At 45.3% G+C, this 25,129-nt stretch overlaps 4 protein-coding genes across 17 annotated transcripts; 3 read left to right on the top strand and 1 right to left on the bottom strand.

Moving 5' to 3' along the window:
• The first annotated feature begins 686 nt into the window (after positions 1-686).
• On the top strand, positions 687-2,684 carry LOC100216644 (Peroxidase 73). 2 transcript variants are annotated; one of them, XM_008669104.3, is made up of 4 exons: positions 687-1,415; positions 1,518-1,718; positions 1,805-1,970; positions 2,078-2,684. In XM_008669104.3, exons 1-4 carry the CDS (start codon positions 1,176-1,178, stop codon positions 2,479-2,481), a joined length of 1,011 nt encoding a protein of 336 aa, XP_008667326.1. In that variant the 5' UTR covers positions 687-1,175; the 3' UTR covers positions 2,482-2,684. The 2 variants fall into 2 exon arrangements, with proteins under 2 accessions (XP_008667326.1, NP_001136527.1); NM_001143055.1 differs by having other exon boundaries at positions 979-1,718; positions 2,078-2,623.
• A 1,256-nt stretch (positions 2,685-3,940) lies between these two features.
• On the top strand, positions 3,941-6,606 carry LOC100277994 (uncharacterized). The gene is made up of 6 exons (NM_001367302.1): positions 3,941-5,098; positions 5,202-5,321; positions 5,722-5,838; positions 5,920-6,009; positions 6,161-6,268; positions 6,366-6,606. Exons 1-6 carry the CDS (start codon positions 3,965-3,967, stop codon positions 6,411-6,413), a joined length of 1,617 nt encoding a protein of 538 aa, NP_001354231.1. The 5' UTR covers positions 3,941-3,964; the 3' UTR covers positions 6,414-6,606.
• LOC103648290 (uncharacterized) lies at positions 5,402-12,325 on the bottom strand. Of its 7 annotated transcripts, XR_004856555.1 has the most exons (8): positions 11,549-12,325; positions 11,161-11,379; positions 8,514-10,917; positions 8,231-8,416; positions 7,328-7,438; positions 6,647-6,720; positions 6,462-6,573; positions 5,527-6,380 (listed from the first exon to the last, which is right to left on the bottom strand). XR_004856555.1 is itself a non-coding variant. In XM_008672781.4 (7 exons), the coding sequence occupies exons 2-6, from the start codon at positions 11,254-11,256 to the stop codon at positions 6,676-6,678; spliced, it is 2,835 nt and encodes a 944-aa protein (XP_008671003.1). In that variant the 5' UTR covers positions 11,257-11,379; positions 11,549-12,325; the 3' UTR covers positions 5,402-6,573; positions 6,647-6,675. The 7 variants fall into 7 exon arrangements, 5 of the variants coding, with proteins under 5 accessions (XP_008671003.1, XP_008671001.1, XP_008670999.1 ...); XM_008672781.4 differs by having other exon boundaries at positions 5,402-6,573; positions 6,647-6,713; XM_008672779.4 differs by lacking the exon at positions 6,647-6,720 and having other exon boundaries at positions 5,402-6,380.
• A 1,188-nt stretch (positions 12,326-13,513) lies between these two features.
• Positions 13,514-22,612, top strand: LOC103648291 (uncharacterized). Of its 7 annotated transcripts, none has more exons than XM_035965601.1 (9): positions 13,514-13,735; positions 14,972-15,110; positions 15,191-15,569; positions 15,755-17,169; positions 17,254-17,433; positions 17,521-18,006; positions 18,077-18,155; positions 18,234-18,426; positions 22,317-22,612. In XM_035965601.1, the coding sequence occupies exons 4-7, from the start codon at positions 16,179-16,181 to the stop codon at positions 18,136-18,138; spliced, it is 1,719 nt and encodes a 572-aa protein (XP_035821494.1). In that variant the 5' UTR covers positions 13,514-13,735; positions 14,972-15,110; positions 15,191-15,569; positions 15,755-16,178; the 3' UTR covers positions 18,139-18,155; positions 18,234-18,426; positions 22,317-22,612. The 7 variants fall into 7 exon arrangements, with proteins under 7 accessions (XP_035821494.1, XP_035821493.1, XP_020404339.1 ...); XM_035965600.1 differs by having other exon boundaries at positions 14,972-15,115; XM_035965602.1 differs by having other exon boundaries at positions 13,515-13,735; positions 14,972-15,115; positions 17,254-17,478; positions 17,599-18,006.
• Positions 22,613-25,129: the final 2,517 nt, after the last annotated feature.

The following is a 25,129-nucleotide window of genomic DNA, read 5'->3' as shown; positions in this document are numbered from 1 at the left end:
AGGCATGGAGACAGGGCAAACGTACGTATGGGTCTGGTCACTTGTAGTAGTAGTGTACAGGTCGAGTTGTCATTGTCAGTAAACGTTTGGCACTTTTAGTCAAGAGCAAGTATAATAATGGGCTCTAAACCTAATTACATGGCATTTTTGTTTATGTGGAAGGGAGAGGCATCAAAAAGTAAAAGGAGTTGGCTCTCATGAGTTAGATGATACATGGGCTTTAAGACAAAATGTGAAAATGATAAAAGAGGGAGACAAGAGATTTATCTAAAAGCTAAACTTAGAGCCAGCTTTATTATATAAGTGTGTTTATTGTTGGCTCTAATTGACATGGTAAGGAGTTAGAGCCAACAATAGGCTCTATTATTAAATCAGAATGATGAATTTAATTACCTTCACTTTTCTCAATGTCCACTCTCCTATAGGCAATTAATGTGGATGCTAGTGCTTGGCGTGGGTATCAGTCACTCTCAGTTCCAGTTCACTGTCACACTCACACAAAGCAGCTCCGGTGAATCTCTGTCTGCAAATAGTGTGTATATATATATAGGAAGCTGTGACAGCTCGATTTCTTGTTGTCACATGCAGAAATAAATAAAGGCATATGCGACAATGACTATAGAAACATGTAAACGACAGGCTCACAAGTCCAAACAGAAACCAAGCACAAGGAAGAACAGCATACCATCTTGTTCCAAGAGCACTGTTCTTTCTATCTATACCATCATATAACACACATCACCGCTTTAAATTTTGCAAAACTCACTCGATCAACGTACCAAATCACCCGACACGCACTCATAACCTCCGTTAAATCCACAAAACAAATTGCACTTAGAATAACGCAACATCAATATTTAAAAGTGAGAAATCAAAGCTCCTCGTCTTTGCAGTCGTCTAGCGCCAAGAAGCAAGGATAACGTTCTAGCTTTGGGACATAGGCCGTTGAAGATATGATCGATCAGACGGGGCCTAGATCTAATCTAGCTAGCTAGCAAGTGACCATATCTTATCCTTTGTAGCCAGTACCCACCATGCCGCCGCCATGCGTAATGTGGCGTCGACGTCACAATATATAGGGTAGCCCACCAGCTAGCCTCCGGTCGTGGCACGCCGGCCGGCCGGCCATTGTTCGTTGGCAGCGAGAGTTGGAGCGACGGGCAAGCCAATCCAGCATGGGCGGCGGCGGCGGCGTGCATCGGCGAGCGGCGGCGCTGCTCTTCGTGGTGGTGCTAGCCGCGGTGGATCAGGCCGGCAAAAGCGTCTGCGAGGCGCAGCTCCGGCGCGGGTACTACGCCGGCGTGTGCCCCGACGTGGAGTCCATCGTCCGCGGCGTGGTGGCCAGGAAGGTCCAGCAGACGGCAGCCACAGTCGGCGCCACCGTGCGCCTCTTCTTCCACGACTGCTTCGTCGAGGTAAATATATTATATATACCGACGTAACGACCGGGCATGCATCATGCATCCGGCAGCCGGCCGTGACATGCATACGTCGACGACCTGTACGTACGTACGTAGGGCTGCGACGCGTCGGTGATGGTGGCGTCGACGGCGAACAACACGGCGGAGAAGGACCACGTCATCAACCAGTCCCTGGCCGGCGATGGCTTCGACACGGTGATCAGAGCCAGGGCGGCCGTGGACGCCGTGCCGGGGTGCCGCGGCAAGGTGTCCTGCGCCGACGTGCTCGCCATGGCCACCAGGGACGCCATCGCGCTGGTACACGAACACCGCCTGCAGTGCAGTACTTAATTACTATAGCAAGCGAATTACTAGAATATTGGAAGGTGAACGAATGCGCGCAGGCCGGCGGGCCGTCGTACGCTGTGGAGCTTGGTCGGCTGGACGGGCTGAGGTCGACGGCCAGCAGCGTCAACGGGAGGCTGCCGGCGCCCTTCTTCAACCTGGACCAGCTGAGCCAGATGTTCGCCGCCAACGGGCTGTCGCAGGCCGACATGATCGCCCTCTCAGGTGCATGCATTGCATGGCCGGCCATCAATCGAGTATACTAGCTAGCTATTAGGCTGGAGCCGGATCGGACTGACGACGAACGACCACTGCTGGTCCACTGCATGCAGCCGGGCACACGGTGGGGCTGGCACACTGCGGCACGTTCTCGGGACGTCTGCGGGGGCCGTCGGCGCCGGACCGGACGCTGGACTCGGGGTACGCGGCGCAGCTTGCGGCGTGGTGCCCGGCCGGGGTGGACCCGCGGGTGGCCGTGGCCATGGACCCCGTGACGCCCGTCGCCTTCGACAACCAGTTCTTCCGCAACCTGCAGGCCGGGAAGGGCCTTCTGGCGTCGGACCAGGTGCTGCACGCGGACCCTAGGTCCAGGCCCACCGTCGACGCGCTGGCCCAGAGCAGCGTGGCGTTCGAGCGGGCCTTCGTGGAGGCCATGACGAAGATGGGCCGCGTCGGCGTCAAGACGGCCCGGGACCGGCAGGGCAACGTCCGCCGCGACTGTGCCGTGCTCGGCTGATTAATTAATAATACAGACAGGCCTTTCGATGTTTTTATTCAGTTTGCTCCGGACTTTTTAACGTACGTGCGTACGCACGGCGGATTGCCACATGCATGCACTGATACGTATCTATACGTATCGGATCGTGTCGTCTACTACTACAGCTGGGTACGTACGTCACTGGTGAATTGAAGTTTACACGTAGCTAGATTGATTGATTAGGTCCTTTGGCATTGGGAAGGAACGAAACAACCTACCACACTAGTCTCACCTAATACTGATTCTAGCGCGTCCGTATATCTAATCTAACGACTTTATACGCAAAAGAAATGTTATGGATTTATGGCCATCCTAGGACCGATGTACGTTTTAATTAATTTACAAAAGGTTTCGAAAGACATTGGCTAATATATAGCTAGTAGTTTAGAGATGAGCGTAATATATGCCGTGTGCATATACATGTACACGTGGACCGGTCTGGCCCGGCACGGCACAGGCCCACAAAAGCACGGCCCACAAAGGTACGGCCCACAAAAGCACATATCTAATTATGGGCCGTGCCGTGCCAGCACGTGTGCCCAGTCATCGGCCTACGGCACGACCCACAATTAGTTATGTGTGCCAGGCCGGCCCAAATAGCCCAAAATACCTTAATATGCCAGACCGGCCCATATACATACAACAGTAATACATCAACAAAAAGTATAATATATATATATATATATATATATATATATATATATATATATATATATATATATATATATATATATATATGACCAAAATAAAACTAAGATGTTTTGTGGATGCACATTATAAACCTTTGGTCAGAAAGAAAAAAATATTACAACTAGCTCATAAATTCTCTGTTTAGTGTTTAATTGAGTACTATACATCCATACAGAATACATATACAATGATCATCACTATTCACTATCCATATCTAGGTATTGGTTCTCGATGGCTTATTGAAGCTCTAGATTCTCCAAGTTATGCTAGTCATGTGGGCTTTGATGAACCTTAGTTAAATACTGAGTCTATATTTAGTGGGCCTCGGTGGGCCTTAGTTAAATGGGCCGTGCCAGGCCGGCCCGTGGGCTTGACATGAGGTCCAGGCACGGCCCACAATGTGGGCCGTGCCAACCCAGGCCCACAATTAGGTTGGGCCGTGCCAGATATGGGCCGTGCCAGAAATTGTGTGCTTTGGGCCGGCCTATTAGGCACAGCACAAATGTACACCTATACGTGTGCATCATCAGACCTTCAATTCTCGAGACCATAATTCAAAATATGTCCAAACGGTGATGAATCAGAACATCGTTGTGGTCAGTAAGATTAACTTTGCTATATAATATAAATTTTCTTAAATTTTAACAGTGTTTTGTTGCCAAACTGGATTCTGGGTCTGGAAGATCGAGACGCACGTACGTGCACAAGATGGAGCCTATAAATAAACAGTAAGCATCTCAGCCCATGCATTGACCTACTGCCAGCAACGACGATGCCACCCACATCGGTGGACGCCACCGTGGCCACGCCTGCGCTGGAGCCGCCCGCCCGCCGCCGCCCCGCGCAGCTCCCCAACGCAAGCGCCGGCTACGTCGCCGCCACGGCGCGGGGGGCCAAGGCCAAGGCCGTCGCCTCCCGCTACCTCACCCCTCCTTCCAAACCGACCTCCATCTCCAGTTCCTCCCCTGCCAAGTCGCCAGCACCGAAGACGCCCGCCTCCACCGGCGGGAGCGCCACCACGACGACACGGACGCTCGTGGTCGCGTTCCAGACGCCGACCTACTCCATGGAAACCGGCAGGGCAAGCCCCGCCTCCGCGCCGGAACCCCCAAAGAGGTCCGCGCCGCGCGCCAAGGTGTCCGACGCGAGCCAGAACACGTACCGGTGGCCGCCACCGTCTGCGCCGTGCGGCTCCAGGAGCGTGGAGTTCTCCGCCTCGAGCAGGAAGGAGGCTCAAACGATTGCCGCCGCGCCGTCGACGGCGCTCCGCGGGACGCCGCGGCGCGCGTCGGTGGACGGCGCCAACGAGTACCTGCTAGAGCTGTCCTCCGACACGGACAGCGCGTCGTCCGGCGGGGACGGCGGCGCGACCCGACGCAGCGCCGTCGGCTCGGCCCCGCGCCCGTCGCCGAGGGGCGCCATGAGCGCCTCCGCGCGGTTCACGCGCGACGCCACGGGGACCCGCTCCGAACGCTTCGCGTACTACCAGTACCAGGTCATGCCATCGCCGTCACGCGCGCCTGCCTCGTCGACTCCAGCATCGGCGCCAGTGAAGAAGAGGTCACTGTTCACCGGCTTGCTGTCTTCGCCGTTCAGCAGGGCGTCTCTGAAGCAGCCGTCGCCGAGCAAGCCAGTGGCCAGTGCGTTTAGGAGGAGGGGCGCGGACGACTCGTCGTCCCCGCCGGTCCGGCGCTCCACGGAGGTGCCTGCCTCCGCCGGGAACACGCAGGGCAAGGCTTGTCCTACTGGCTGTGGCGTGGACGGTGACGTGAAGCCGAAACTCCTGGCGGCGATCAAGGCCGAGGAGGAGCACCAGCTGAGACTACTCTACACCAGGGAGTCGCAGTGGCGGCTCGTGAATGCGCAGGCTGGAGCTGCCATCTCGTCGCAGACCGCGGGTGCAGAGGTGAGTGGCTGGCCTCCGTTCTGTTCGTATCAGTTGATTCAGTTCAATTCATCATTTGCATTTCGGTAACACAGCAGCTGATGGTTCTAAATGTTTATGACAGAAAAAATTGTGTGGCGCATGGATTTCCATCCTGAGGATGCGCAAATCCGTCGCCATTAGAAAGATGCAGCTCCAGCTGCTTCAAAACAGGTGCAAACTCATGGCGATTCTGAGAGGACACGTACGAAGATCATACGCTGATCCTTTGCTTCCTTTATACAGCTCAATTCTCCATCTGTTCCACAACACTGACAACCCATCTCACTGATAAAACGGACTTCATACTAGCTTGCAAATTAAAATGGCCATGACATGGTTCATGAAGATGCAACTATAATTGCTATCTTAAAGGTTAAAGCTCGTACACCCAGTTTGCCGCGCTGGAGTAACTAATCGCTAATTTATGACACTAGATTCGTTCTGAGTACACATTGTCCGCACAAAATCTGATAAAATTACAATATGCAGATGAAAGTACAAGCTATCTTCTTTTTATTCCTACGTATGTATTTACATTAACCAGTAGGGGTCGGGTCATTGACTGACCCCTCCTCCTGACTTCCTGGGGCTAAAAAACGCAGATGAAATACCTGGAAGAATGGCCCTTCTTGGAGAGGGGCCATGCCCATTCTTTGTCAGGAACTACACAGGCTCTGACTGCCACCGTCCTGCGCCTTCCTGTCTCCGATGGAGCAGTGGTTGGTGTTCCATAAACCAGGAACTAAGTTTCGTCAATCTGTTGCTTCTCATCTTGAAATACTGAGACCTCATGTTTTCAGGCAGATATTCAAGGGATAAGAAACGCTCTTAGCTCTGCGGTTGATGCCATGCACACCATAGGGAACTCCACGAGAGCCCAGCTGCCTAAGGTGCTGCCGTCATACAGAACTTCTTTTTCCAGTTAGTTCTCTTTGAATCACATGACATTTACACAGACTGGATGCATGCTGCCAATATCACAAAATCTCTAAGATGACATGCTGCTATTTTCCAGTCTGAACCGTCTTCCATCTTCTGCAGTTGGCTCGGACAGATGTCTTTGCGTCCCAGCTCTCCAGAGTTTTCATTCAAGAACACAGTCTGATGATGCAGTGCAGAGATTTGCTGTCCACACTAGCATCAATGCACGTAAGCAGTACATCCAGACCGGCAAAGCCCGGTTCTAGTCTGTCAGCATTGTTGATGTGCTAACTGTTTTAGATTCACAAAAATGTTGCTGACACAGGTGAGGTACAACAGCCTACAAGGGCAGAGGATACAACTGATTAACTGAACCAAATAACGCATCAGTAGCTTAGCTTCAGTAGTCTCTTCAGGCAACCTTCTCCAGTATCCAACCCAGGTGCAGCTGTTGCCAGTAATAATGAGATTTTGCCAAGTGCGATAGTTGGAGCAAACAATGTATTCTTCCTGTAGCCCAACTTGGCAGGAACCTATATACAGAATACATGAGTGATGACACACAAGTTAAAAACTGAAGATGAATGAGTTCTGCAACATTCAAACCCTTGCTATCAGGAGTAGCGTGACTCCTGTCAAGATGTCCACTTGGTCCACTGATGAGCTTTTTTCCCTGCATTCTGATACTCAGGGAGTGTTTGAATACACTAGAGCTAATAGTTAGTGACTAAATTAGCTAGAGACATCTAAACACCCTACCTAATAGTTCAGCTATTAGCTATTTTTAGTAAATTAGTTAATAGTTAGCTACCTATTTGTTAGCTAGCTAATTCTACTAGCAATATTTTAGCCAACTAATTATTAGCTATAGTGCATTCAAACATCCCATCAATCATAGGTTTCAGTATTCCGCACGGAATTCACAAGTTTTGGTATTTTTAAAGACCACACTTGTTTTCAGATAGAAATATGTTGAATAGAACAAGTGTTAACTAAAACACACAAAATTAGCAATCACCATGGCATGAGCAAGCATCATACAGCAGGACCTGTGAATGAAGATGCCCCATATATACGAATTTCATCTTAAGACAATTGTACACTATTTTGATACTAAATATCTGTCACATTACATATGATCTCTGCACTCTTTTACTTTCAGAATAACAGGACAACTTCATAATAGTTCATGGCTCCACAAACAAATGACCAGCTGAACCTGTGAATGTTGCCCCATGCATATGTACAAATTTCATTCATTGACACATATATAGCAACATTACTCACATGCTATTACAATTTCAATCTCTTTGTTCTCACTTGGAGCAGTGCTTGCGCTGGGACTTGCGAGTTCCACATTTTGACCTAGATATGCTTGTTGCCGAATCATCATCCTCACTGTTGAAAAGAATACCTAACTCATATTAGAGAAAATGCATGAGCGATCTTTGAACTTATCATGAGGTGCTACTTAGAACACAAGACACATGATACATTTTTGCTTTCAATGTTTCATTTTCTTTTAAAATAAATCCTTAATGACTTTTTTCAATGGGTTTTAATTAATCAGCTTATTATGAGAAATTCTTCGCTAGTTTGAGAAAGAAGTCATAATATAAAAAACTAAGCTCCGGAGGGATTAGTATATTCATTTTTAGCTCTGAAAATTCAGGTTTCTAAAAAATTATTGTCAAAATATCTGTGACTTGGCGTTACCAAAAGCCATGGAAACGTGGAAGGCAATATGGAAAATGTAATGTTGATGTAAAATTGTAGACTGGTTATTTCATAGAATCAGTGTGCCTGTTTCTAAAAGGGAAAAAACTGAACACTCCTTTTATGTCAGAATATAGATATTTATGTCATTCAAATTTTGTCCCAGCATACAGCCATTGACCCATTTCTGATTATAATAGAGGTTCCAAGGGGCAAAATGTCCCTCATGCTATCTTTTCTGTCTCGGCATGCAAGTGCAAATATGGCAAGCAAGGCAAACAAATATGCAGATTTCCTTTTTAAATTTAGCGGCATTATGCAAACAGACATGGTAGGATAGGCTGCCCATGCCACCAAATGCACTCACGCATGTAATATAATGAAGGCAAAATTAGACTTTTAAGCACTCTCCTTAATCTAACTGAAAAGAACTCAAAAGTCAGCTGTATTCTAGGATGCACAGAGTACACTTACCTTGCTCACAGTTTCCACGTATTGCTGGTTTAATCGTGGCGCTGGTGGCTAAGGTAGCAGCTTCTCTACACTTGCTAATGTAGGAGTTCGCACGACGAAGCCTTAAAGCAGCACCATATGAAATCTCTCCAGGATAATGCCTGTCAGTCTTAGCATCTTCTATGTCTCCGACATTCATTTCAATCACTAGTGAAAAGAATAGCAATAGTTTAAGGAAAGACGAATCATCTCTTGCATGCTCACTTCAGCCTATTTGGAAAAGAGAAAAAAGGGAAACACTTACGTTGCACAGTACGGTCCCCAGCCATTGGCTGTTGATTTGTGGCACAGGCTGCAGCTGCAGCCTGAGTTGTAGATGGGCAACCATATGATGATGATCCTTCCCATTGATTTTCTATGTCATTGTTGACATTCCTTGGAGCCCTCTCTAGAATGCCAGCGTGGGTGAGCAATGCCCACCAGTGTGTTATAAACTCCCCTCCATTTGCCAGTGCCTCGAAATGCTCATTCACATTTTCCGAAGGCGCGATATAGAGCAACATCTCTGCCCAGAAATCCGCAAGCACCTTCCAACACTTGTCACATTCCATCTCCTCGAGCTGCCTCGCCAACTTCATCCCCCTCTGTAAGATGGAGGTTTCTGTTGATACAGGCAAACTTCTCAAGGCTTCATACTTGTCTTCCACTTTCTGCAGAAACTGTGCAGCTTCCACTGCTACTGCATCAAACACAAGGCTAGAATCATAGTAGTTCCCAGGAAGCAACTTCGGTGCTGAGACCACCAGGTATGCACAGTACTTTGACAGTATGGTTGCGATGTCAAGATGTAACTTGAGTGCCCCCCCAACTCTAGGATAAAGGCATTTCAATGTTTGCACCTCGCAGTAACACGTTGCAATGTGCCAAGTCAAAATGATGTGTGTCTGATTCTCCTTGTCCAGGTAACAGTTGGTGCCTGGGTCTGAGAGCATATTGTGCCTGCAAGCCCATAAGAGGTCATGCACCTCATTGTACACTAATGACGATTCTCCATTCGCTAGGACACCCTGTGTACGCTGGAGGGAATGGACAACTGCCTTTTTTACTTCTACTGGTATCTTGATAGCTGCAGGTTTCACATGTTTCTTGCGGATACGTTGTGCGTGAATAAAGTCTTTGTTTGTATTACAAAGGTACCCAAAGTCTGGAGCCACTATAAGACTACAATATCGATGCATAAACCTGTGAAACCATACCTTACGTGGACTCTGCTTGTACTTGCAACTAATCACTGATTCAAGCAAGGAGTATTGCCCAAGTTTATTTTGGTAGTAGTATTCGCTTGACCTTGACCTGGTGATACCAATAGCCATGTTAAGAATAATCTCCCTGAATCTCATGCAGCAGAACTTTTGAAACAGTTTCATGCAGAAGCCTCTCCTTGTGTTCGTTGCTTGTTCTCGAACATAATGGCAAACAAATGATACTCTGCACCAAATGGTGCTAAAAAAAAGTAATACTTGGATAAACTCAAGCAAAACAATGCATGCTACTATCAGTATTGTTACAACAACATCAGATGTTGTTGTAACATCAGATGTTGTTGTGCCCACGAATTCAGACCGATTCTGGTTAGAAAGAACACTTTCTATCAGCTTGTAGATTGTCACAGACATGAAGCTGGCTGATGCCAGGGACCAAATTGCTGAAACCTTTTTAGATCCATAGTAAAGAACAGCATACTTGGTGAAGAAGAAATCATACATAAAAGCTAACTCAACCTCAATCAACCTGAAGATCCTGTCGTAATTGAGGGTTCCGTCCTGATTCTTTGACAAAACCCCCTTGAAGACAAAATCATGTGTCTTTCGCTGTGAAGCTTCAACGCAGACAAACCCAAAGAAGCGCCTTCTCAGCAGAAGAAAAAGAGAGAAGGAAAGGCATACATCCTTCAGCTCGGAGCTTAGTTCACTGCACATAAATATCCTCTCTATGTCAATGATCTGTGCATCATCCACTGTTAATTCCTTTGCATATGACATCCTTGCTTCCAGTTTTGACTCATCCAAGGGCCAATCAACTAAGTAATGATAACCTTTCATGCTGGTTGGATCATAAGATGAGCCACTTCTGGATTGTTCCTCATACATGTAGTCAGCAACCATTTTGTTCAAATTCCATGATCCGGTGGCCAGCTGGTATGCCCAGAATCGTTCCATAAATTTAAAAGCAGCTACCGAAAAAACTAGAGAGCCATTAGAATCAGATCCATTAGTTATTTGGCTGACATATATTTGGAAAAGAAGAAACAAAATAAGCTGTTCCTTTTGTTGATTGTTGCCATTGAGACAATAAGATGTAATAGAGTCCGCAGAACAAAAGAGGAGATACAGGGATGAGGCCCAAATGGGATACATGCTGCTCTTTACTGCAGATGAGTACATTGAACCAAGTGTGTATGATATCAGGGACGAGGACAAAGTGTATGCAACCATGAAACCATTCTGTACAAACGAGTTTCTGCTCCGGCGGCGCAAGGGCCCAAAGGTGGTCATGAACAACAGGCTGATGGCAGACAATACGACAAGTACCTCATTGCGGATCACTGTTGCCCTAGAAGTGCTCCAAAGGTACTTTGCACAAGCTGATAAGCTATGCATATCCCTGAGATCATGATGATCCTTAGCCTTCAAAGCGATGCAATAGGCCTGCAATGGGTGGATGTGCGGTAAGGTAATACACAACTACACAAGCTCCTATAAACCAAAATGATGGGGCAGTGGGGCATAAGCAAGCACAAGAAGAGATTTAAATTCTGAAACTCTAGCAAGAGCAACCATGGCAAGAAAGCATCAATTATTGCAGGAGAACATAATCGTTTTTTTTTATTTTTAATTTCATAGAGGGCAAACAAGAGATGTAATTCCCTTTGGTCAGTCGAAGCTTCATACCGTGTAGTTAGCCATCCCCTGGATGGATCGACGAACTGATATCCCTTCCTCCCTCCCCCTAAAGCCTAAGTGTGCTCCAGATAAGGCAGATGACATGTGCCCTCTGGCTTCGTAAAGGACACACTTTATACAAGCACCTAGTGCAGCAGACACACAAAGTCAAGTCAGCTGCTCCAAGGGTATGCCAAGACGATAGGGATGTGCCTTTGTACCATTCACCTAGAAAGCAAGATTTTCGTTGTTTAGTTTTGGCACCATTGTGTGGAAATAAGAAAGGAATTATCAAATAAAACTCAATTGATTAATCAGTAGAGAAATACTAGCAAACTAAACTCCTATTTGAATCCTAGCAAGTCTAGATTGGGCAGATCTATTCGGTGAAACTGACCACGACAAGTCGACAACCTTGGAGCCAGCGACTATTACCGACACTCAAGTTGATTACTCGAATTGTCATCATGTCTACATGTCTAGTAATTCAGGAGAAGCTTCCTGCATCACTGAATCTGAATCCATCTACATCACTGTTGTGTTGCTCCCCTGTCGTCGACTGGGCTGGGCGTATCCGTCGGGGAGACGGGGACAGCGTGCAGGACGTGGGCAGCTTAGCTCCACCCGCACAGGCAAAGAGATAACCGATGCAAATCCAGAAAGGCTGCGATTTTTCCGCCATGGAATGGAAGCAGCCAAAGAAGCGGCATTCCAAACAGAAACAGGACAGACAGCAATCGAGGGGTGAGTTGGGTGTTCGCTCGGGAGGAGTGAGGGCTTTGGAGTCTGGACCAGCAGCGGGAGGGCATGGCGGCGGCGGCGTGCATGGAGGCAGCCTTGGACGATGAGAGGGGGGCGGCGGCGACCGGCGAGAAGGAGCGACGGGCTGCGCCCTCCGGATGGATGTGAGGCTTTGCCGGGGCTGGGCTAGTGGGCTGAGTCATACAAAAGGCCGAATTTCTTACTCAAATGGCCTGCTCTAGCCTAATGCAGTGACCCAGTTACGTACTCCCTCGACTATACAAAAAGGGAATAGTGCCTCCTACAAAAAAACTAGCATCCGAACAAGCAAGCAAGGAACTCTTATGTATTGTCATCATTGTCAAAATTTATTTCGTTGCCTAGTAATAATCATTTATTGCCTGTTTTCTTAAGCTATATAATTTATTGCGTCAATAATCATGCCTTTGTTGTGTTGTTTTTTTGTTTCATCATGTGGGTGCGTGCATTGTTTGCCTCTTGAACCACACGAAAGGGCCATGTATAAGTCAGCGTCTGTAGTAGACAGACAGCAGGCTAACAGAACATGCATGCATGTTCAGATCATCACCATAATACGTACTCATACTACTGTATTATATTGTATTGTATTGTATTAATATTGTATTGTATTATTACGAGATGTTAATCAGATTCCCTTGGTCGCTGGACAAGTTGATCGTACATGCATAGATCAGGGGTGGTTATATATAAAGTAGCTTATTAGAGCAGTGCATGGAGAGGAACCAGCTAGCCAGCAAAAGCAGGCAAAGAAACGAGATATATAGAGAGATACGATGGCTGTAGGTAATAAGGCTGTGGCGGCTGTGGTTATGGTCGTGACGATCCTGTCATCGGCGGCCGCCGTCCATCTGGCTCCGCCCACGCCCACGGCGGTGATCAGAAAGCTTCTGCAGCAGGAGGAGGACGACTGCTTGCCACCCATGATTATTGGCAGTTGCTGCACCGGATGCGGTCTTTTCCCTTTTCATGGTCCTGTAGGACGCTGCTGTGATCCTGATAACAACGTCTGCACGCTGGTGCCCGGCGATGGCAGCGATTTCGAAGCTTGCGTGCCTCGTGATATGTGCGCAGGAATCACATGCTAGTAGCTAGCTAGCTTAATTTAGCTGCTCTTTTAATTCCCTGTTCCTTTTGGCTTTTGCTTGCATCTTGACTTGAATGATGTGTACTCGGGATCTAGCTACTAGATGCTATGATCTTCGATTGTTGTTTCATTTACAAAAATTAATATAAGCTTCCTTTTATATATACTCGATCATTAGATTTAAAAATGCATGCACATCTTGTGATTCGACTAGCTCTTTATAGCAATTGTTAGGAGAATGAATACTTAGACTTGGGGTCTCTTTGTTTCAGCAGTAAATTTCTGAAAATCTGGCACCACACAAGAATAAATTCCATCCCACCTCCAATCCAAGAAAAATGTTTGCTCAGAGAATCCGGCACCACCATTTCACTGAAAACGACTCCGCGCTTGCCGTTTAGCTCAGGAGACTAAACGTCATGTGCCAGATTCGCCACTGCTTGCTAGGATCCATCCAGTGGGAACCATTTTTCTATAGAAGAAGATAGGGACGTTTCTACAAACAAAGTAGCTTCGCCCCTGTGCTTGCTATAGGATCCAAATAACACCCTTGGAGCAGCTGACTTGACTTTGTGTCTGCTGCAGTAGGCGCTTGTATAAAGTGTGTCCTTTACGAAGCCAGAGAGCACATTGCTATCTGGAGCACACAGGGCTTTAGGAGGTAGGTAGGAAGGGAGATCAGTTCGTCGACCCATCCCGGGGATGGCTAACTGCACGGTATGTAGCTGTGACTGACCAGAGGAAATTACATCTCGATCTTGTTTGCCCTCTAAGAAAAAGAAACGATTATGTTCTTCTGCAATAATTGATCGTGATGAGGGAAGCTGCTTTCTTGCTACAGTTTCGGAATTTAAATTTCTTCTTGTGCTTGCATATGCCTCTTTCTTGAAACTACCGTTTCCTGTGTTTCTTTCTCTTGAATGAAACGACGCCATTCAGTTCTGTAACTGTGTTACAGAAGTGTGTGATAGCTCTGTCTGTGAGACCACCAACTCTATTGTTTGGAACATGTCTATCTTTGATAGGAGTTAATACTGAAGCTAGGTGGTTTAAAACATTGCTCCAGACCTTTTTTTACTCATGAAGTTAAACATGCGGTCCATTTTGTTCTGCAGTGTTCATTTGATTATATATCAAACGTTGGGGTAGCATTGGCATTCTGTCTGATGAGCTCTAAAACACAAAATCAAATATGCACCGTTCGAGAGTGAAACCCTAACCCTAATTAGGCAGGAGATATATTAATATATGGCAAAGTATATGGGCCAAGGCCCATGTAACGCACATAATACACTAACATCCCTGCAGTCACAACTCTATTTTGTACAAATATGAGACTAGATCGAAACTCTGACAACAATATGGATGGGAGCCCCTCAGTAAAGATGTCGGCAAACTACGAATTTGTCGGGACACGCAGAGCACGGACATTGTCGACAGTGGCACGCTCGAGGACAAAGTGGAGGTCCATCTCCACATGCTTCGTGCGCCGGTGCTGCATATGATTGGTGAAGAGGTAGAATACGTGAAAATTACCTAGAAGGGGTGAATAGGCGAAATACAAAATTTACAAATTTAAGCACAACTTCAAACCCCGAGGTAGCGTTAGACACTACACCAAAAACATACACTTCCTACGGTTTTTTAACTTCCTACAGCTTTTATAACAAACCGTAGGAAATAAATAACTTCCGAAAGGCAACTGGTAGCTTTTATTCGTCGATATTGCAGTCTTGTAGTGGCTCCAGACTTTGGGTACCTCTGTGACACAAACAAAGATAGTGTTCACGCACAACGTATCCGCAAGGTACATGTGAAACCTGCAGCTATCAAGATACCAGTAGAAATAAAGAAGGCAGTTGTCCATTCCCTCCAGCGCACACAGGGTGTCCTAGCGAATGGAGAGTCGTCGTTAGTGTGCAATGAGGTGCCTGACCTCTTGTGGGCTTGCAGGCACAATATGCTCCTCTCAGACCCAGCAGGCACCAATTGCTACCTGGACAAGGAGAATCAGACACACATTGGAATGTCTTTCTCCTAGAGTTGGAGGAGCACTCAAGTCGCACCTTGACGTCGCCACCATACTGTCCAAGTACTGTGCGTACCTGGTGGTCTCAGCACCAAAGTTGCTTCCTGGGAACCACTATGACTCTAGCCTTGTGTTTGATGCAGTCGCAGTGGAGGCCGCGCAGTTTCTGCGGGGAGTGGAAGACGGGTATGAAGCCTTGAGAAGCTTGCCTGAATCAACAGAAACAGAATTATCCATCCTCCGGAGGGGGGTGAAGCTGGCGAGGCAGCTCGAGGAGATGGAGTGTGACAGGTGTTGGAAGGTGCTCGCGGATTTCTGGTCAGAGATGTTGCTCTACATCGCGCCATCGGAGAATGTGAAGGAGCACATCGAGGCACTGGCAAATGGAGGGGAGTTCATAACACACTGGTGGGCGTTGCTCACCCACGCTGGCATTCTAGATAGGAATGTCCACAGTGCGTGACATAGAAAATCCATCTACAAACTCAGGCCACAAATCAACAGCCAATGGGAATATCTGAGGTATCATATATAGATCGATACATTATTTGTGTGTTCTCATGTATTTATATATACTCCCTCCATCTTGAAGTATATATATGGTATCCAAGTAATTTTATGACATATTATATTGGAAACACAAATGCTCCATACAACTGTCTTGTTATCATATTTAGGTTGGTGATATACATTATATTAATGTTCAGAAACCTTCACGTTAGAGAGAGATGCAAGCAGCAAACCGCGGCTTCGGAGACGAGGAGAAGAGCAGGGTAGGGTAGGTGTGCTTGTGACAAGAGCTGAAGGCTGCAATGCACATGCTCTCTGCTGAAGCAGCAAACCGCGGCGAGGTAGCAGGGATATGGTGGCTTCAGTCGGCGGCGATGGTTGGGTCGTCTGCAGGAGATTACGACATGGTCGATCGTCTAAGGTAAGTACTCCCGTTCGTGTTGCAGGCAGTTCTGCGTCTTCGTCAGGGCTTCGGCCTTGGATCGCTTCCAAACAGTGGATCGTCGGGCTTTGCGTGGTCGGGGCCCCAGACTTGATCGTGGTCGCGGCTCATGGCGTGGCCGTGGTGGGCGCTTTGGTGGGCGCTCGTTTCTGGAATCTGATAGAAGAGTCATCCGAGACATGCCTGAATCGAGCAGAGGGGTCGTGTCATCCAATGCTTTTGATGAAGATGCTAAAAAGAGAGCAGCAGACACAGTAGATGACGGCGCCCTGGCTGATGGCAAGGGCAAGAAACGCCGTGAGGATCTCTGCTGTGAGATTTGTGAGGGAGACCATGTGCCGCTTGACTGTCAGGTATACAATGGTCCTAAACCCCATGCCATTCTTTGCGGTTTTGGGAGTGGTGAATCTGGGTTCTTTCAAATTCCCAACTTTGGTTCAAAGGGGTTGATCCCGCTGAAAGAAAGTTCAACTGCTTTTATCACTGCCAAGGAAGGCACCATTACGGCAGAGTTAGTAAAGTCTGAGTTGGCTCGTCTCATTCCGGTGAGATGGACTTGGGCTGTCCAAAGTCATGCGAATGGTTTCGTTGTACCTTTTCCGTCCAAAGTCGAATTACAACGGATGGTGGCCATGAAATTTGTTCATGCTGTAGATGGTAAAAGCATAATGGTCATTCAAGAACTTGAGCAGAAAATAGAGCCCGTTCAACATTTGGAAAAGGCTTGGGTCAATATCTACGGAGTGCCGTATGAAATTCGATCTTTTCTTCCTCTTTGGGCGGTGGGCACCATTATAGGTGCTACCCAGAAAGTCGATCTAAGATATACAAAACAGATGGGTGTTGTTCGGCTCTTAGTTGGTGTAACAAACGTCGACAAGATCCCAGAATCGGTTGACATAGTGGTCGGGGAAGGCTTGTATGAAATTTTCTTTAAAATTGATAAGGTTTGCAAAGATGGAGTTTGGTCAGAATATTATTACCCTTCTGATAAGAAAGATGATGATTTTGAATCCAAGGATGAGGATTTTGATGGGCTCGATGATATCCAGCCTAAGTTTGATGATACCACCAGGGACACTGTGATGAAAGATGTGTCCGGTAGCAAAGTTGATAATTCTTCTAATGTCCAACATGCTACTCAGCAGAATTGTGATATTCGTCAAACCGGTGTGCCTTCTGACTTTGGTTCTTTGGCTCAAAGTACTGAAAGTTTTATTCCTCATATTAATACATCTTCTCTTGATTGCTCAGATGCGCTAGAAAAATGCTTAGTTGCTGTTAATAGGTCTTCAGTTTTTAGGGAGAATGTTGCAGCACCAACTGCTGTTGCGCATGGGGTCGTTTATGATAATAAGTGGACAGAGGCTGAAGGCACAATTATTCTGAACGCCAAGCAAACTGCACAAAAGAGAGGTGAATTTTCTAGGACCGGTGGGCCTTCTTCTTACTTGGCTTCTATGGTTCAACTTAATGAAGGTAGTAATTCTAATATTAATTCGCATTCTCTTCATTGCTCAGATATGCCACAGATTTACCCAGTTGCTGCTCCTAGGGCTGCAGAGTCTAGAAAAAATAATGATGTACCTTTTGATGTAGTGAGCAGGACTGTTGGTAGAGAGGGGCATGTAGATGCCGATGCATTTAACCTGAACACCATATGCCATGAATCTGGGAAAAAGGCAGCTGCACCTTTTGTTGTAGTGTGCACAGCTGATGCGAGTGAGGGGTCTGTTGATGCCAATTCAATCTGCCTGAATTCCTTTCCTGGTGTTCCTGCGAGTGCAGCAGCTGTTTATCCAATTTCATTGGAAGACATCAACACAGACCTCAACAGTGTGGCGATTGAATTTTCGCCAGCAACAAATATTCATGCAGCTATTCCAAATGTATCAGTTGAGCAGATACATGAGCATGTCCGGGGAGCTGAGCACTCGGTGGCTCAGCTCACCTCTCCCGGTGGTGCAGATGGGAGTGGGGCTCTTGTTGAAAATTTCTCACTCCAAGGTAAAAATCTATTTAATGGTGATGTTATTTTTAATCACGACAATGTTGATCCATTCCTTTATACTTCTAGACATGGAGACTTTAATATCGTGCATACATGCATGGACCATGGTGGTGGTACCTTCAATATGATAACTTCTTTGTCAGAGGTACCGAGAGTTACTTTACAACATTTATGCAAACAATTTAAGATTAAAGCTAATATAAAAAATGATGAAATGGTACAGGCGCTCAATCAGTTGGCCCAGTCAAATGACCAAATCTTGATTTCTCTTCAAGATTATTTTAAATCAAAATCTCTTTCTCAAAGACCAATGGCCCGAGAAGATCTTACTCAGGTCTTGGGCAAGCGGGTGGTTTCTGATGAGGACACTTTAAGCAAGGCTCAGCGTCTTGCGGCAAAGCGCAATTTAGAAATCAGTGAGTATTCATTTCTTCCTTTTAAGCCTAAAGTTATTGCTACCAAGTTAAATAATGTTGGGATTCGCTTGGGCAGAAATGATAAAGAGGTTCTTACCTCAGCTATTTCTATTAAGAATATAGAGGTCGATCGACTCATGGCTTCTAGTATTTCATCCCCATCCATTCGTCGTGCTGTTTTAAATGAAGAAGATGATAATGACATTGATGAACATCTTTCACATGCTATTAAGCGATGGGATGAAAATTCTGAGCATGATGATCTAGAGTGGGGATACGACCTTAGTGCTGTTCCATGCCGTAAGAAGGCGAATCACTTTACTTATGCATGGAGGGTTCCTCGGCCTTCTAAAAAACCCATCACACCATCTAAAATTAGTTTAAAATGAAGGGAATTTTTTGGAATAGCAGAGGTCTCGCTGACTTGGCTAAACATAATTACCTTGCGTCGTTATCTAAAAAATATCGACTTGACTTTTTAGCGATCTTTGAGACGGGCAGGGACTTTTTCTCGGAGTCCACTTTGCGCCATTTAAGTGGTGGTATAGATTTTCTTTGGCATACTATGCCACCTAGAGGGAGATCTGGTGGTATGATTTTAGGTGTAAATCCAGCTGTTTTAGACGTTGGAGCTATCGATGAGGGGGATCATTACTCTAAATTTCTCCTTAGAAATAAATCAGATGATTTTAAATGGTCCCTTTATGCAGTGTACGGCCCGACTCAGGACAATCTCAAGAATGCTTTTTTAGCAGAGATGGTTAATGTAGCTGGTGCGGAACTGAACCCTTTTATTATAGGGGGAGATTTCAATATAATGAGGCGGCCAGAGGATAAAAATAAAGATAACTTCAATCCCCGATGGCCTAATCTATTTAATGCTGTCATAGAGAGCCTTGAGATAAAAGAAATTGAATTAAAGGTCGTCAATTTACTTGGTCAAACAACTTAGACCCTCCAACACTTGAAAAACTAGATAGAGTTTTTATGAGTATCGATTGGGAACTAAAATACCCTAATGCCACTGTTGAAGCGCTTCATAGATCACGCTCGGGCCATACACCATTATTACTCATCGACAAGATTGCCTCACAATTTGGCACTCGATCGTTGTTTAAATTTGAGTTAGGATGGCTTATTAGGGATGGGTTCCATGATATGGTTGCATCGATTTGGCAGCAGCATACGAGGGGATATTCAGCGATGGAGAAATGGCAATGCAAAATTAGATCCTTGCGTCAATACCTTCGAGGCTGGTCTAAGAATACAACCGGAACTCTTCGAAAGGAGAAGTATCAACTTACTCGGAAGCTTGATGAGTTGGACAAAAAGGCAGAGACTTCTCATTTGTCACCTAATGAGTTAACAATGAAAATTTATATGGAACAAAGGCTTACTACAATATTAAGGGAAGAGGAAATCCGTCTCTTCCAACGGGCAAAAGTTAAGCATCTTCTTGAAGGAGATAATAACACTAAATACTTTTAGTTAGTGGCCAATGGAAAACATCAAAAACAAAGAATTTTTAGCCTTGAGGATGATGAGGGTAACCGTATAGAAGAAGTAGATCTCAAACACCATATCACCAATTACTATAAAACCCTGTTTGGGAAGACAGACCACAACTCAGTAATAATGGAGGAATCAATTACTTATGATATCCCCCAGGTTACAGATATTGAAAACACGATTCTAACTGCACCATTCACTATGGATGAGGTTCGCAAGGCTGTTTTCCAAATGGAACGTAATAAAGCTCCTGGTCCAGATGGTTTTCCGGCGGAGTTCTATCAGACTTTCTAGGAAGTAATAAAGGATGATTTACTAGCCTTGTTTGCGGATTTTCACAATGATACCCTGCCAGTTTATAGCTTGAATTTTGGGGTTATTAATCTTCTACCTAAGCAATTTAATGCCTCAAAAATCTAGGAGTATCGACCTATTTGCTTACTTAATGTTAGTTTTAAGATTATTACTAAAGTCCTAACAAACAGAATAGGGGTGGTTGCAGATAAGCTTATTAATCCCTCGCAGACCGCATTCATGCCTGGTCGCAATATCCTTGAAGGTGTAATCGTGCTTCACGAGACTATCCATGAGATGCAAAGGAAAAAATTGAGTGGCCTGATTCTAAAACTTGACTTTGAAAAAGCCTATGATAAAGTAAATTGGTCGTTCCTACAACAGGCTTTGCGAATGAAAGGTTTCTCACCGAAATGGTGTGCTTGGATTCAATCTATTGTTTCTGGGGGGCATGTCGGGATTAAAATTAATGAAGTTGGGCCTTTCTTTACTACACATAAGGGCCTTCGACAAGGTGATCCCCTTTCTCCTATTCTCTTTAATATAGTTGTGGATATGTTGGCGATACTCTTTTCAAGAGCGAAAGAAGATAACCAATTCGCGGGAGTGGTTCCTCACCTAATGGAAGGGGGACTTTCTATCCTTCAATATGCGGACGATACTGTTGTTTTTATGGATCATAACTTGGAACATGCGCGTAACGTGAAATTACTCCTGACCGCTTTCGAACAAATGTCGAGTTTAAAAATCAACTTTCACAAAAGCGAGCTTTTTTGCTATGGTTTAGCTAAGGAGTATGATCTAAATTACTCTCATCTTTTTGGTTGCGGGATTGGTTCATTACCTTTCAAATATCTCGGGATTCCTATGACCCATCGTAGGTTGCGAAATAGTGATGGCAGAGTGTTATTGATAGATTCGAAAAAAGATTAAGTTCCTGGAAAAGTAAATTACTTTCTTCTGGTGGACGTCTTGTGCTAATTAATTCAGTTTTGAGCAGCCTACCCATTTTCATGATGTCCTTTTTTGAGGTGCCGGCGGGGGTGTTACAAAAATTAGATGCCATTCGTTCTCGCTTCTATTGGCAAGGCGGCCATTCGAAAAAGAAATATAGACTAACAAAGTGGAAGACTATTTGTCAACCTAAAGAGATCGGTGGTTTGGGGGTTGCCAACCTTGCCATTAAGAATGTTTGTTTACTTAGCAAATGGCTCTTTAAGTTACTAAATGAGAACGGTAAATGGCAGGAAATTTTGAAAAATAAATACTTCGGATCCAAATCACTTACTCAAATAGTGAGAAAATCTAGAGACTCGCATTTCTGGTCTGGACTCATGAAAATTAAAGAAAGTTTCTTGAGCAGGGGGAGGTTCAATGTAGGTGACGGTCAAATGACTAGGTTCTGGGAGGATAGATGGATCCTCGATAGGCCACTTAAGGACCATTGTCCGAATCTTTTTAATATTGTGCGTAAAAAGAATGTTTTAGTCAATGATGTTATGAATGGAAATATACCCAACCTATCCTTTCGTAGATCTATTATTGGAGTGAAGCAGGTTGAGTGGCATAATTTATTAAATTTGATGGCAACCGTTTCTTTAGAAGAACCGAGAGACAAATTCATTTGGGGGGCTCACAAAGATGGACTTTTCTCAGTTCGCTCAATGTACTTTCTTTTAATGAATTCTCCCCCTGTAAATCGCAATATACTTTGGAGTCTAAATCTTCCTCTGAAAATTAAGATTTTCTTGTGGTATTTAGGCAGGGGAGTTACTCTCACCAAAGACAATTTAGCTAAGCGAGGTTGGAAAGGTTGTTTAAAATGCAGATTTTGTAATCAAAATGAGTCTATTCAACATCTGTTTTTTGATTGTTACCTTGCTAGAAATATTTGGAGAATTATTTACTTTGCCTTAAATATAGAGAGACCGAACAATATTAATCATATAATTGGGTCCTGGATTGCTAACAAGGGAACAACACATAGAAAAAATCTTCTAATTGGAGTGGCGGCAATGTTTTGGTCTATTTGGCTTTGTCGCAATGATGTTGTTTTTACTTTTAAACCAAAACCATCAATTATGCAGGTTCTTTTCAGGGCAACATACTGGCTCATATTCTGGAGATTGTTGCAGAAAGAACAACCTCAACACGAGATCCTTGCGGTATGTCAATCCTTAGAGGTGGTGGCTATGGAGATCTTTGCAAGCCATGGATGGAGGTCCAATGCTAGATTAGAAGGAGCTTGATTTGTTGATGTTTTATTTCAAAGAATGTTTACGATGGATGATTGTTTTTTTCGATTTGTAAGGCCGTATGTAAGAGATTGCAAAAGGCTGGAACATTTTGTTTCCATAATCAAAAAAAGTAATGCTTGTGATTATTGTTGATATTTTTTTTGTATTTGTCGACATTGGAATTCTTGTAATTTGATACAAATCTTAAACTATATATGGATCTATCCGTCGACTGCACTGCACGCTGTTCCTCCGGTCGATGCCACACCTGATGATAATAGAAAAGCATTGGAGAATTAGGTGGCCAATGCAACCTTCTGCACTTGAACAAAGCTTCGTTCCATTCTCTCCTCTCCTACACCTGTGCTGGGTTTGTTATCCATCTTCTTCCTGAGGGGTGAAGGAGCTAGGATCCCTAATGGAGATTTTCCTCTCTGCACTCCTAGGCGACCTCGCCTCTAGATCCATAAATCTGCTCATCAGCACAAGGTCCAGGCCGACGGCGCTGGACGTGGGAGACAGCCTGCAAAGCGCAATCCTCCGAGCGCAGGTCATCGTCGATGAAGCTACGGGGCGGCACATCACAAACCAAGCCATGCTCCAGCAGCTGGACATGCTGAGAGACGCCATGCACCAGGCCTGCTACGTCCTCGACACCTTCGGAATACGTATATTTGGTACTAAATAAACGGCCTTCGTTGGCTAAACCCTATGTCTTGGTACTCTACCCTCCCATTCATAAGAGAGTGGTAGTTGTCACTGGAAGCAGGTGTGAGTTGAGTAAGTCTTGTCAACAACGCTTCGCACAACTAAATACTAACACACCGTTTACTTCTGTACTTCTCCACCGCCAAAACACAATGACCGATGTAATTCATACAGGCGCGAGCGAAAAACGAGCCGAACGAGTGATCAGGTGCTTCGACCTCTCTTTCTACGGTTGATTTCTGACATCGATCGAGATTCAACATTAAGTAGGTTTGCTTTGACGAGTTAAAGGTGGAAGCTTCGAAGCATCAATGAAGAGAGTGATCCGGAGCCCATCCTTCATGTACGTATTTCTGCTTTATTTTGAAAAGCAGCACGGGGACTTCATCTGCCCATGATTGATCCGGCTTTTTTTTTGAAAAAGGACACGCCAAGAGCTTTGCCATGGCCAAAAAATTATTAGAAAGAGACACTTACAAACATTGGAAAGGAAAAACAACACTAGGGGAGAGGGGACAAAGAAAAGAAACGAAGCACTAGCAAAACAGCCCACTAGAAACCCAGCACGCCATACAAACAAAACGCTAAAACGCTAAAACTAACTAGAAGCTCTTTGCGGGTTGAAATCTTCTTTGACGAAATTGGCCACTTCTCGCTCGCTCTTCTCAAGACCATGAAAGATTCTTCGATTTCTTTCTTTCCAAATCTCCCACCAAAAGTAAATACAGAGACCATCGAATTCCTTGCGAGCAATTTTCTCTACTTTTAGTCTGCACTTCCGCCACCATCCATAGACCGACGAGCACTGGTCCAACTTTGGCACAAAGGAGAGGTTGTACCACGAGCTGAGCCAACTCCAACACGATTTTGTGAATATGCAATCTTTTGCTAGATGACCCACCGTCTCCTATTCTCGCTTACAAAGCTTGCAGATAGGATCATTATTCCAACCTCGCTTCTGAAGATTATTGGTCGTTAGAATTTTTTTATGGAGGAGGGTCCATGCAAAGAACCGACACTTAGGCTCCGTCTTCGCCTTCCAAACTAGAGAAAGTTTGAGCTTGGCAAAACTCCCGTGAAACTGAGCCAGGTAAGCACTCTTGGTAGAGTATTCGCCATCTGATTTTGTCTACTTCCTCAATATTTATATGGACTTCATGGATGGCTTCCCAAAGTCTCACAAATTCAATTATTCCAGTTTCCCCAGAAACCGGAGAAATAAGAGAAATCCATGTATTATCGAGCAGGGCCTTTTGTACCTTAATGTTTTTGCGCTTTGCTTAATGAAGAGATTGGGGGCAATGAGACGCGTCGTCGTGCCATTAATCCAATTGGAGAACCAGAAAGAAGCAAGGGTCCCATTGCCAACTGTCACCGAAGTTGAAGCATGAAAAAAGTATCTATCTTCTTTGGTACATGGGGTGTCAAGCCCCGTCCAGGCCCTGTCCCAGTCTCTCCATTGGAACCACATCCAACGGATTCGAAGAGCTCGAGCAAAGCATTCTAGGTCTACCACTCCAAGACCACCAAGATTTTTAGGGTGTGAAACCGTTGGCCAGTTCACAAGGCAAATGCCACCACTCATTACTTTTGGTTCCTCGCCTTTCCAAAGAAACCCTCGTCTAATTTTGTCAATTTGCTTCAGTAACCATCTCTGGGCGGGAAATACCGTTAGGTGGTATATTGGTTGAGAGGACAGAACTGTGTTAACAAGAGTCAATCTACCTGCTTTGGAAAGCAATTTTCCTTTCCATCTTGGAAGCCTTGCACGAATTTTGTCAACCAGAGGCTGCATCTCAATTCTTCTAGGTTTTCTAGTGTGAAGGGGCAGACCAAGATATTTTCCAGGGAAAGAGGCAATCTTTCCGGGGAAGCAGTGAAGCAGAGCCTCAACTTCACCAAGATGACACCGAATAGGGTACAACTCTGTTTTACTCATATTAAACTTGAGGCCA

The sequence above is a fragment of the Zea mays genome, chromosome 2 (genome assembly GCF_902167145.1).
Source record: "Zea mays cultivar B73 chromosome 2, Zm-B73-REFERENCE-NAM-5.0, whole genome shotgun sequence".
In the NCBI taxonomy this organism is placed as follows: Eukaryota; Viridiplantae; Streptophyta; class Magnoliopsida; order Poales; family Poaceae; genus Zea; species Zea mays.
This window is presented reverse-complemented; position numbering and strand designations above follow the sequence as displayed.